The sequence below is a fragment of the Pipistrellus hanaki genome (assembly GCF_964339955.1).
Source record: "Pipistrellus hanaki genome assembly, chromosome: 15".
NCBI classification, from domain to species: domain Eukaryota; kingdom Metazoa; phylum Chordata; class Mammalia; order Chiroptera; family Vespertilionidae; genus Pipistrellus; species Pipistrellus hanaki.
In genome coordinates, this window is record NC_140517.1 from 27,168,088 (window position 1) to 27,181,046 (window position 12,959).

A 12,959-nucleotide genomic window follows, 5' to 3' on the forward strand; every position below is an offset into this window, starting at 1 on the left:
GCTGCTCAGTCCGCAAAGGCTCCGGAGGGCCCCCAGCAGGGCCCTGACTCCCACTGCCCCACCCAGCCGCAGTTCATGGACCCGGCCTTCCACCCTCGCGTTCCCTCTGAACTGCCCTCTGGGCAGCCCGGTCCTTGCAGATGTGGTGCCAGCCCAGGGCCAAGCTCTGGGCTATGATGAGCCTCCCCCTCACCCCCCGCCCCCGACACACACACACTCTGGGCAAGGGCCAAGCAAGGTGGGTGGGGTATGGGGGGGGTCCCTCGGGGTGGCACAGGGGTGTTCCAGGAAATGCTTTGAGAAGCCAAGGGAAGGGGCATCTTCCAGTTGTCCAAGGTCCCATCTCATCAAGGGGGGGGGGGGGGGGGGCGAGGCAGAACGGGGACAGGGCAGGGTGCAAACCAAAGTCTGAACAATGAGGCTGGGGGGCCATCATCTGCGCTGAGAACCCGGCAGGATGGTGGGAATTACACACGGGGCCCCTCAGCCCATCATCCGACAGACGTGAGGGATCCTCAGGTGCGCTGCTCTGTGACGTGCACAGGAAAGGGCCCTGCCTGCCAGGCCCTCGGCCCTTCACACAGCTCCTGAGTCAGGGCAACGCCCGGGCCCCAGGGCAGGCAGCATGAGGGGTTTGTCCTAAGGCAGGAACAGGCTCCGTGAGTCCCCAAATGCTAATCTGGTCACGGGGAGCTGACCCTTGGTCTCCCTGCACCTCCGCCCTGCAGGGACCTCTATGGCTCATGGCCCGTGCCCACCAACCCTGCCCCTCCCTGGCGGCCCCTAGTGACCAATGAAGGAATTGGAACTTCCTGAGGAAACGGGCGACACCTCTGGGATCCTCCCTTTCCTGCATGGAGCTCCACCCTGGCTCCCCTGGGTCAGGCCAGGCCCATGTGGGGATGGGGCCAGGGATCAGCGCCTATGGGGCAGGGCAGCATCGGGCCTCATCCAGGTGCCGGCGCCAAGGCCCGGCCATACAACTCATGGACCCAGGGCCGGGGCGCAGGCATGGGCAGGCCTCCCACCTCCCTCCTTCCCGCCCAGAAATGCCCAGTTTCCCTGTCCCTGAAAGGCCTCTAAGGCCTCTGTGTCCTAACCCTCCCCAATCCGACTGCTCCGGCTCGGCCCTGGCGGGAACCTGTGCTCCCTCCGCTGCAGATCCGAGGAGAGTGTTTCCTGTCACATAAAGGCATGAAATATTTACTGAAATATTTACAGACAAGCAGCTTTTAACTGAGGGCCTGGGAGCTAACAGAACTGGCCCCACAGAGAAAAGAGAATGGCATGGGTGGCAGACCCTCCCCTGGGAAGGGAAGGGAAGAGGAGGGAAGGGGAGGGGAGGGAAAGAAAGGGGAGAGAATGGAAGGAGAGGGGAGGGGAGGGAAAAGGAGGGGAGGGGAGTGGAGGGGGGCCAGCTGGCCTGAACTGGGAGTCTAGGGCGGACTGCTGAGTCAGCCTGGGAGGGGTCTGGCTTTGTCCCCAGCATCTCCCAGCCTGTGGCTGTGCTGGTGCCGCTCCCCTTTCCGCACCTGAACTGACCCTGTGTTCTAAGACCGACCAGAGCCCTCTGCAAGCAGCTGAGCAAGGAGGCAGCCTGACGGGGCGGTTAGAGCCAGTGTGACAGGCCGGGAGGGGGGACCTGTCCCCTCTGGGAGGCAGAACGCTTCCTCTTGGAACATCCTAGCACAGTGAAGGGGAATCAGATTGCCAGGCAGCTGACCATAAAACAGGCTGAGCGTGGGTCCCTGGGTGGGCCCAGGGCAATCACAGGGTCCTAACACTGGCAGAGGGGCAGGAGGGTCGGAGTCAGGGTGATGGAGTGACACCTGAGCAGCCACTGCTGCCTAGAGAATGAAGAGAGGAGGCTCACACTCAGCCCTCCCCTCTGACACGGAGGACAATAGCCTGTCTGCTCCCAGCCCCTCTTGGATGGGTTCCTGCTATGGGCCGCACTGTCCAACCCCTCCAGGGGGCATAGCACCCTACGGGTTTTCCCACTTATGTCTGTGTGGTGGGCACAGAAGACTGAGACAGTGCCCCCTCCAGAGCCCAGGACCTAGAGCTACCCACTAGCTGGGCCGTGATACCCAAACTATGAGGCGGTCAGAGGTGCACGGAGGCCCTAGCGTGCTGGGTAAACACGGATGGAGCCTGACTGACTGGGCGCAGGGAGAGCCATGTGCTTGCTGGACTTTAGGGCTGGAACCTCGCTGGGTGAGGGGAAGCATGCATGGTGCTGGGACCGGGTAGGGGATGGGAGAATGAACGGCAGGAATCCTGGCCAGCCCACAGCCCTGAACCGAGCCTCAGGGTCAGGGGGTTCCACCCAGTGATTCTCCATTACCTTCAGCAAGCCCCTGTGACACACGGTCAGAAAAGAGATTCTGAAGTTAGCAGGGGTCTATGATGAGAATGAGACCTGGGACCACGCAGGCATTACCCACAGCTGTTACACCACGGAAGTTCTTCGCTGCCCAGGGTTTCTGAGGACCCAACACCTCCCTCCCTCTGGGTGCCTGGGCTGGGTGCACATGGACAAAGAGCTCGGAGCCCTGAGCCTCCCCCTCCAGGCAGGAGCCACTGCCAGGCCCTTACCTCGGAGGCAGTGCCGGGAGGGGCCCGGGAACCAGGGCAGTAGCAGCAGGAACAGCAGGTAGACCAGCGAGAGCGCGTTGGAGCGGAGCAGGCAGGCTGCAGGGGGAGACACATGGTTAGCACGGCTGCACGCAGGGGACGGCCAGCCCCAGGCCCTCACACTGTCCCCCCAACAAAGCCTCCTGGACCCCATCCCCCAAACGTCACCCCCAGAACACTGCCTTCCAGAACATTGCCACCCCCCAACCATGCTCGTCATTCCTATGAGGCTGCTCCCTGCCCTGCATGTACCGGCCGCCCTGTTCAACACGATGTCACCTGCCACCTGTCACTCATGTGCTGTCACACTGTGTCCAGACAACATGCAGCACGCCGCCTGTTACTCAGTGCACGTCCACTGCCACCCTGTGTCCCCAGCCAACGCGTGACACTTTCCATCACCCAGTGCATGCACGCTGTCACCGGCCCTTCTAACAGTCTGCTCGCCAACGTTACATGTTGGGGATTGTTCCTGCAGAGACGTGTGGTTCTCGTCATGTCCGTGTGTCTCAGGCACACCCCACAAAGCCCTACCCATCCTCCTGTGGGCAGACACAGGTGGTGACTGGCCTCCTAGTTTGCCTTTTCTCCTTTAAAAAGTATAAAAGTTTTATACTTTTAATTCGCATACAGCACACTTGGCTGTTGGGGTCCAGCTCCCTGAGCCTTCCCCTGTGCAGAGCCATGGGGACTCGCCCCAGCCGCTAGACTAGTCTCTGTGGCTGTGCCTCCCAAGGCACGTGGCACGCCACAGGCGTGAACTGCCCAGCGCGGCGCGCTTGGTCCGGCTCTCACCCGCCTCTGTGTCATTAGCTCGTTCCTGCCTCTCCTCTTGTTAACCCATCCTGTCTCTCTGCCCTGTGGGCGCTTTCCTGCATCTCCCCCCGTCTGACACAGCCTTCACACAGTGCAGCAGGGTGGGGGGCCACCTCCCGCCCCCCGGAATTGAGGGTGATCAGGAGATAATGGGGAGATGCTGCACGCTCGAAGCAGGTCTCATCACAGGGATTGTGGGCCCACCTGGTCTTCCCAGGGTTGCCCGAGAGGCGCCACACACTGCCCAAGGGGGCCAGTAGCACGTGGGCACCTCTGGTGAGGCCTCCAGGGCTAGACCCCTCTGCCTGCTCTACTCCTCAAATGGCACCAACAGTGAACAGGCCGAGACTGCCCAGCCCTGCTCACCTAGGCGCCGAGGACAGCGCAGAAGGTGGCAGGTGCCGGGACCCACCACGAATCGGTGCCCTCCTTCTCAGCACAGCCCCATGGCCCCGACGTCTGTGCCTGAGCAGAGGGACCTGACTCTCCTCCCCACCGGGGGAGATGACAGGGCCAGGCCGTCTCTCCGGGAACAGAATGGACCGGGGTAACAGGCCTTTGTGCCCCACCCATACCTTCCAAGCATGGGGGTCCCCTGGGGGTATGACCCTGGCCTCGCCTGCTCCACAGCCTCCAGCTGCCCTGGTCACCGTGACCTTCCCAGGGTCTTCCAGAGACAAGGGCACCTGAGCCAGGCCGAGGGCAGAGCTGCTGCAGAGGGGGCACCATGTGCTGCCGGTCACCAGCTGGGGAGGATGGCTCCCCCGCCTGTGCTAGTGAGGTTTGGTTCCTGGGGACCATGCCGCTGGGACAGGCCGGAGCTGGACTTCCTCGGTGGGCTCACTGCAGAGGCAGGGACCAAGGAGGAACTCCTCCTTGAAGAACACAGAACCCCAAGCTCTCAGCCCCTGAGGGCAGCTATGCCATGGGGTTAAAACTACCTGCCCGGAGCGTCGTCAGGAGGGTGAAACTGAGTCACAGAGGTGAGGGGCCGAGGCAGGGCTTTAGTTCCCTCCTACCTACCCCCTGACTCAGCCCCTTCTGTCACCCCAGCAACGTGGACACTCAGAACCGCCCGGGCAGCGCCGTGGTCATGAGCTCCGGGTGGCCCGCCGTCCTCTCTGGGCTGCAGCCTGCTCCCGGGCCCTGGGGAGCTGTCCCCAAAGTTAAGACGCCTCCTCCTTCCATTATGCACACTAGCTACAGTGATCAGCTGAACTCTAAATCTAAAGCTTTTCAATAATTATATTTTCATTTTTAAAAAATCGATCTGATCTGGCCCAGGAGTCGGAAGGGAAATGCACTTATGGAAAAGGCGCCTAGAGTCCCTGTGTGTTTCCAGAGCTGCACTCTCAGGCCCCGGAGCGCTGCCTCTGTCCCCACCGCAGTGCCGGCCCAGGCCTGTCCCCGAGCGGGCACCCACCCCTCTGCCGCCCTCTGCACCTGCCTGGCAGAGCCTCTCCGGCCAGGTGACATCCACCCACCCAGCCGTTCACCTCGCCTTTCATCCACCTACCCACCCATCGGTCAGAGTGACTTCCTCTGAGAACCTCGTCTGCAGGCCCTGCCCTCGGGCACTCATGTTCTGATCCGCCAGACACGCCAGACACGGAGCAAGTATACATGCACCAAGGATGGCACCAAAAGCCCATGGCGGGGGCAGGAGACAGCTCTGAGGAGGAGGGGCAGGTCCTCACCGCCACTATCCTGCAGACTCCGGGCTCTGTAAGAGAGCCCGCGGCTGGGCGGGGGGATCCGTTAGTGTTTAACCGGTGCAGAGTTCCAGTTCAGGCTGATGACAAAGTCCTGTGGGTGGGTGGTGGGCACGGTGGTGCAATGCTGAGAGCACACTTAAATGTGTGTGTGTATCTATAATAATAAAAGTGTAACATGCTAATTAGACCAGATGGCCAAACGACCTTCTGCACAACCTTCCGGACAAAGCTGGGGCTGTGAGGACCGAGACCCTTGCATGAATTTCGTGCATTGGGCCTCTAGCATATACTGTATTATTTAATCCTCTTTTAATGTGCATGAATTTTGTGCACCAGGTCACTAGTGTGTGTGTATGTATGTATGTGTATATATATATATATATATATATATATATATATATATATATATATATAGTAGTATGGATTAATTAGAGAAAATAATTTTAATATTACTATTTTCCTTTCTCTATAATAAAACTATCAGAGATGAAAGAAAATTAGTAAAATGTATATGAAAACCTTCCTCCTGTCAGAGTTTGAGGCTCACCAGAGTCAAGTACCCACCCATCCATATGCATCTCAAAATCACATGAGACCCAAACCCAGCCAGGACCCCCCATTGGGCGAGATCCAGACCCCGCCAGTCCCACCCTTGTCAAGCCCTGCCTCACAGGGGGCATAGCCTTAGGTACCTTGGTCTGGCCCCAGGACAGGGGGACATGGCCTGAGGTCCCCCAGCCCAGACCAGGGCAGGGGGCATGCCTTGAGGTCCTCCATCAAGCCCCACCAGGTGGGGGACACAGCCTGAGATCCCCTGTCAAGGCCCGCTAGGTGGGGGGAGCGCAGCCTCAGGTCCCCTGGCCCGGTGCTGGGGCAAGGGGTGTGGCCTGAGGGCCCATCAAGTCCTACTGGGCAGGGGGTGCAGTCTCAGGACCCCTGGCCTGGTGCCGGGGTGAGGGGCATGGCCTGAAGTCCCCTGTCAAGCCCTGCCAGAAAGTTCTGCTTTAACAGGTCAAGCCCCACAGGTGCAGGGGAGGGTGTAGCCTCAGGTCCCTGCTGATTGCTCGTTAAGGCTCCTTATGGGAACTTGGCCTCAGCTGTGGGTGCAGCCACCTTTGTGATGGAGTGATGGTCAATTAGCATATTCCCTCTTTATTAGATAGGATAATTGATTTTAGAGAGGAAGGGAGATGGGGAGAGAGAGAGATAGAAACATCAATGATGACAGAAAATCACTGATCGACTGCCTCCTGCATGCTCCCCATGGGGATTGAGCCCACGACCTGGGCATGTACCCATGACAGGAATTGAACCTGGGATCCTTCAATCTGCAGGCCGACACTATCCGCTAAGCAAAAACGCCTAGGGCCTGAGAGCGTACTTAATGCCACTGAATCGTACATTTGAAAATGGTTAAGATCATAAGTTTTGTGTTATGTGTATTTTACCAAAATAAACAAATAGCCCCTAAAATCAGTGAAGGATTTCAGAAACCAGAGCCCGAGTGGCAGGGGCTGGCCCGAGCCCAGTCTGCTGCTGCCAGTGGAGCCGTGACCAGGCCTCCCCATCCTGTCCCCCACTCCCAGGCTGAACAGGAAGAAGAGACTCTCTGAGGCGCTCTGTTTGCCAAAATTGGGAAATGAGAGACGAAGACTCAGAGGGAGCGGGGCCAGAGTATGTAGGAAGCACTTTGGAACAGACTGCACGTCAGCCCCATGTAGGGTGTGTGGGCTGCTGCCCCCACCCCGGGAGGGATCCACGCAGGCCTAGCATTGGGCCTGCCCTGGAGTGGGTAACAATGGCCCCCACAGAGTCATTCATTCTTCCATTCATCACTCCCTCACCACACAGCTGACTGCCCCTCGGAAGACACTGCCAAAGCCCCCGGGGCAGTCAGACAGACAGAAAGGCAATGCGTGCCTGAGGTGCGTGTCTCCGCCCACACAGATGAGAAAACCGGGCTCCGGCCCTCCTGGAGGCCCTGGGATGTCTCGGAGCGCAGCCCGCCCAAGCCCAGCTCCCCCAGAAGCAGGCTGTGAGGTGGGTCGGCCCTGGCTAGTCTTCCTGACTCCATCTTCTGCCATAAGCCTAGCCAGGAAGCCGGCACAGGGCAGGCGGGTGGCGCCCAGACAGCCCCAGACACTGGTTTACCGGACAAGAGCTGAAGAAGCCGGGTGGCTGGCTCCAGCCCCAGCAGACTAGGCTGGGGGGTGGGGCAGCGGCTAAGAGTAGGGGCTGACTTAGGTTCCCATCCTGCCACCCTCCCCCAGTCAGAAGGGACTGGGGCAGGGAGAGAGGCCAGCCAGCAAAGCAAGAGTGACCTCAGGCCAGCATGGGAGCAGAGACAAACTGGCCTCAACCGCAGAACCTGGGCCAACTCTCCAACTGCCCTATTGTTCACATGAGGAAACAGGTCTCAGAGGAAGGGCCTCTCTTGGGTGGTGCAGCCAGTTACAGGTCCCGAATCCTGCTCCACATCGAGGGCCTGCAGACCGCACCGTGTCTGTCCACTGAGATTGCTCTTCTAAGAGCCATGAACATGGCCTCCAGGTGACTGCATGCTGAGGAGGCTGCCTGGGGGAGGTGGCATTGCTCTCGACCTTGAAGCCAGGCTAAGACTAAGGGAAGGCTGGAAGAGGTTTTGGTCAGCCCCAGACTCTAACAGAGAAAGAAGAGCTTGGCTGGGGAGGACCTGGGGACCAGCGACGTCAGATAAGGGGGACAGGGCCTGCCCTGCCCAGACAGCTCCCACCTCCCTTTCAGGAGCTGCCAGTGGCCAGGATGGTGACCTCATGGGGAAAATATGCCTTTTCCTGAGCCAGGAACAATAGGATAGAAATGGGAGGAGAGAGAAAGCCATGCTGGCAGGAAAGGACTCCCTTACCCGCACCAGCACACGCTTAACCCCTCCCAAGCCCTCTCCCAGCACAGCTGATCCTCTCCTGTAGGTGAGGAAACGGAGGTCTGGAGAGGGGACTGATGGTCCCCTAGTCTCAGCTGATGCCAGGTCGGGATGGGAAGGTGGGTGGGCTAGTGAAAGTCTCAGATATCCGGGACCTCTCAGCCAGGACATTTCTTTGGGAGGGCTGGACACCATGGCCATGGCCAGAAGGGAGAAAGGGGCCTGACAAGGGGATGTCTGACACCCGAGACCCCCAGGTCAAATGCAGCTCCAGGGACAGTCCCCCAGAGTCTGGCCTGTGCCTCAGGGGAGAAGAGACCGCCAGCCCTGGAATCCACCTGGATCTTCCCCGTGAGAGGGCTGCCTGCTCCGAACCTCGGTTTCCTACCTATAAGTGGGGTAACCACGCAGCATGGAGGGCCACGGTGGCGCTGGGCAGGCACCTCACAATGGCTGCTCAGTGTCTTAGCAGAGATGCTCTGAGATGGGCATTTTAGCAACCCTTGCAAGACGGCTTCAGGAAACAGACCACAAGGCTGCCTGGCCCACAGGCCGGCCAGTGCTGCGGAAGAGATGCCGGAGCTGCGATGTCCCAGGGAAAGGTGGAGAGGCGGTGAGGCGGGACGGGCAGCTGGGGGTGCAAACACACCGAGGCCATCACTGTCACTGTCCCCGTGCACCTGAGCAGCACTATTGCTCTCTCCACTTTGCAGGTGAAGAAACCAAGGGAGTCCCAGGGCGTGGCTGACACTGCCCTGGAAATGGCATGGGTCTCGGAGCCCCAGTACAGAAGGCACCAGGATAAGGGTCATCCCAGGCCAGGGTGCAGGGGCTGCCAAACTGGCCCACATGCAGGTAAAGAGGTTGGTCCAGCACGGGCAGGTCTAAGGGGGCAGCTGGTGAGCAGGGACCCAGCTAGCAGGCCAGATGCAAGAAACTGGGGCACAGCTGGACCAGGGCATAGCTGCCCACCCTCCCACTCAGCTGGGGGGCCAGGCCCTCCCAGAGGCAGCCAGGGCTCAGCACAGGGAGGACAGGGAGTCAAGGAGGGCAGGGGGAGGAGTCCCAGGGCTGCTGCCTGTCACACGGCCACTTCCTGCTTTCCCACTGCACTCCTGCTGAGGTGAGGCCCAAGGGCCTGAGCTGGCCTGCTGGGTCGAGTAGAGAGAAGGGCTGATGGCCAAGGGCTAAGGAGTCAGGAGGAAAGTCTGTGAGGAGGTGGCTCAGTGGGACACAGCTTGGGCCGGGAACCAGAAAACATCCCTGCCTTCCTCTGGGCCTCGGTTTCCCCATCTGCGGAACTGCCAAATCCAGCCCGCCAGGCCTTGCAATGTGGCCCGCACCGCGCTGTCATCACTGCACTCCGCTGTCAGTTTATGACATTGTCAGTTTATGACTGTTCAGTAAACCATTCGGCCCGCGATTTAGGCTGGATTTTAGATTTTGGCCCCTTCTCTGATTGAGTTCGACACCCCTATGCTAGAGTCTGATCCGGCGGGCCCACCAAGCTCTGCAGGAGATGGGACTCAGTGCAGCAGTTCCCTCAGCTGCCACATGGGAGGGACCATAGCGCTCGCCCCTCGGGCTGTTGCTGGGAGTGCCTGGTACGTAGCAGGGAGAACTAACGTGGGCCCGTTTCTAAGACACTGCTGGACGCCCAAGCCACAGTCACCCGTCTACACACACTACGGTGCTTCCCGTGTGAGACCGAAAGGAAAACAGACCGTATTTGTGTGTGTGGGCCTATAAAAAGGCCCAGAAAGATCAACACCAAGCTGACGTCAGTGTCCACCTGTGCAGAGGGACCCTTGGCCCTACTTGTGAGGTTTCCATTTTTACAAGAACATTCTCATGCGTTAGTGCAGTCATTACCAAGGGGATGGAGGGGGTGGGGAGAGGAGAAGACTGGAGGAGATATACCACAGAAGGGGGTTGGGTCACACAGCCCTGGCTCCCCTTTCAGAGAAGGGGCCCGAGGCTGGGGAGGACATGAGCCACCTGTGTCTGCAGAGGGACGTGGCAGCAGCAGGGTTGGACCCGAGCTTTCCTGACCAGGCAGCCACCTTGCAGGCCTGCCTTCGGCCACCAGCCAGGCGAGGCTCCTCGGAGGCAAAGCACGGCCCCAAGGCTGGGAGGCCTCGAGTCCCCAGGTGACAGCTGTCAGGCAAGGGCAGCTGCTAGGGACCAGGGTCCGGGTACCAGCCCCTCCCCCAGCCTGCTGCATCTCCTGAGTGCTCCCTCTGTCTTATTTGGCTTGAAGGACAAACCCATAAGCACTTCCCTGCTAGCTTCTGCCAGCAGGCAGATGGGGCAGGTAGAGGAAAGGGTAGACAGATGTGGCAGAGGGGGCATTGGGCAGTGCCTACTGTCCGCTGCCCTCCCGTGGAGCTGCCCAGGCAACTGGGCCTTATATTCCCACAGTGGCGGCCACAGCAACCAGGTGGTCACACCAGCCATGCCCTCGAGGCAGGGTACAAAACCTGAACCCAGACCTAGACCAAGCCGTGACCCAGGGCTTAGGTCAACCCCACCTTTCTGGAAGAGGAAAGCTGGCAAGGTTGGCCTGGGCCCCAGGGCAGTCAGGCATCCCTTACCCTTGGGGAGAAGAACTGGTTGGGGCCAGCATGGGCAGTGAGGCCTGGCATCTCAGAGCTCTGGGCACACAGACTATGGAGGGTGGGAAGGGGAGCTAAGGGGGCCTGGCCAGCACAGACCCTCCCTCCCCACTCTGCCCACAGCCCGAGCAAAGCCTACCCGTCTCCCTGAAACACCTGGCACTTCAGCCATCGCCCTTCAAATCACCCTCTGTGACCCACTTCGCAACACTTCCCCGCCCAAGCCCACATTCGTGAGGGGCGGGCCCTGCCCTCCCTTCTCCCTGTCCCCTTGGTAACCCCAGCGCTGGCCACACAGCGGTATCCTTGGGGGCTTCACTCCCATAGCAGGATGCACAGTCACGGGGACATCCCACCACCCTGCCCAGCCTAGCTCCGCAGGACAGGAGAGCCGGGAGGAGCAAGGGAAGTGTCTAGCGCACACCCTCTTCAGAGCGTGGCACAGACATCCCTTCAGCACTTCAGTTTACAAAGCTCTAAAAACTCAGACCTCCACAGAACTCCCTTTGTTTCACCAGAGAGACTTTAATTTCATGGCAGAAAAGGGGTCTGTCTGTCTAAAGAGGAGAAGGACGAAGGAGCCGACTTCGGGGGGGAAGGGACAGGGCAGAGGAAAGGGGGGGAGGGGCCCTGAGCACCCAAGGGACATTGTGTTACCTACTTGGAGCCGGGCCACGAAGCCTGGGCGCCATGGCTCGGGTTTAACTAGCACGGTGTCCGGGTTAATGAGCATATGGTGTCGGGGACACTTGGTTTTATGGCTCACCTGACCCAGGCATAAAACCCAGGGTGAGGGTGGCCGGGTGCCCTCCCTGCACCAGCTCTGTGAAGCCATGCGGAGTGCCCAGGACCTGGGGGGCCACAGAGGAACCCCAAAAGAGGAATGAGGCAGCCACAGGTGCCCACCACCGTCCTCAGCTCAATCCCGCAGGGACGGAGAGCACCTGCAGCACGCCTTTCCAGCCACACGCGGCCCGGGCGGTCAGTGAGGGCGGGGCAGCTGCAGGCAGGGGGCGGTGCCAGGGACGAAGAGACAGCATGGGCGATAGGAGGGATGACCACCTGCCCAGGGGCCAAGTAGACATCATGAGGCCAACCCTTCGCAGGACAGGTGCCAAGGGGCCCCAAAAGGGGGGAGGGGGGAAAACCAAGTCTTGGGGGTCCTGACAGCTCACCAGCAACAACTCCGCAGGCATCACCTTGGAGACTCCCACACGAGCCTGGGCCCATATCACTGTGCCCATTTCACAGAGGAGCAGGCTGAGGCTGTGAGGAGAGGGCTCCCAGAGCTGCAGCAGGTGGAGCAAGGGGGACTTGAACACCTGAGCTCTACCTAGTTCTCAACCAGCGCTGCCCTGCCTGAGGGAGCCCAGGCTGGGGTGACGTGTGCTGATAGGAGCTGCTCCTCGGGGGCACAGGCGGCCTCGCTGTTTACAAGCCTGAATAACTGTTTACAGACCTCCCTGTTTACAGGCCTCCCTAACCGTTTACAGGCCTCCCTGGTTGTTTACAGGCCTCCCAACCCCAAAGTGTCCACAAGTGGAGGCGTCTCCCACTCCCCCATGGCAGGCAGACGGCACTCCGGGGAACAAGGAGGGTGCTCTGTGCTCCTCAAGGCTGCTCAGACCCCCTCCCCAGCACGCCGGGAGCCCCCTTCCCTGCCTGTGCGACCCGAGATCCTCTCCTAGGACCCTCCTGACGGCCGGTGGCGGTCCCCGTGATGACCACCACCGCTGCCCATTGCTGGGAGCAGAAATGCGCTGTGCGCTCCGTTCCCCTGAAGGGTGGGCACTGGCTGCCCGGCCGCAGGCGGATGGATTCCAGGGCAGGGGTGGGGCCACATTCCACGGGGAGGGATCTCTGAGCAGAGACCCCGCCTCCCTCCCGGGGCTGGAGACCGGCTCTTATCTGCCCGGCCATCTCTGCCCGGACACAGGTAAACAGGCGGAGGGCCCGGTGCCCAGGAAGGGAGTAGTTTATGGACACGGGGCCCTGATGTGTGGTGCCCCGCCCCTGCTTGGGCTGTGGACTGGAACGGGAACAGCTGGGGCTTATACGGAGGAGGGGAGGAGGGGAAGAGGGGAGGAGGGTCACATTGACCAGTGACACAGTCAGCCTACATAATGAGGTCCCCAAGGCCAGTCACTAGCACAGGGAGCCCTCCTGCCACCCGAGGGAGATGAGAAGCTGGTGCCCTCCACCACTCCAAGTGGGCGGGCCCTATTCAGGGCCTGAGCCTGATCCTCAGGTCACTGGCCTCCCAAATGTCTGCCA

The 12,959-nt window shown here is 60.3% G+C and overlaps 1 protein-coding gene across 1 annotated transcript in view; it reads right to left on the reverse strand.

Annotated features, from left to right (window-relative positions):
- The window catches only part of PIEZO1 (piezo type mechanosensitive ion channel component 1 (Er blood group)), a 65,796-nt gene that overhangs the window by 32,273 nt on the left and 20,564 nt on the right, over positions 1 to 12,959 (reverse strand). Inside the window, exon 2 of the mRNA XM_084861373.1 lies at positions 2,599 to 2,694. Within this exon, the coding sequence (XP_084717499.1) occupies positions 2,599 to 2,694 (96 nt within the window). The remainder of the gene's footprint in view (positions 1 to 2,598; positions 2,695 to 12,959) is intronic.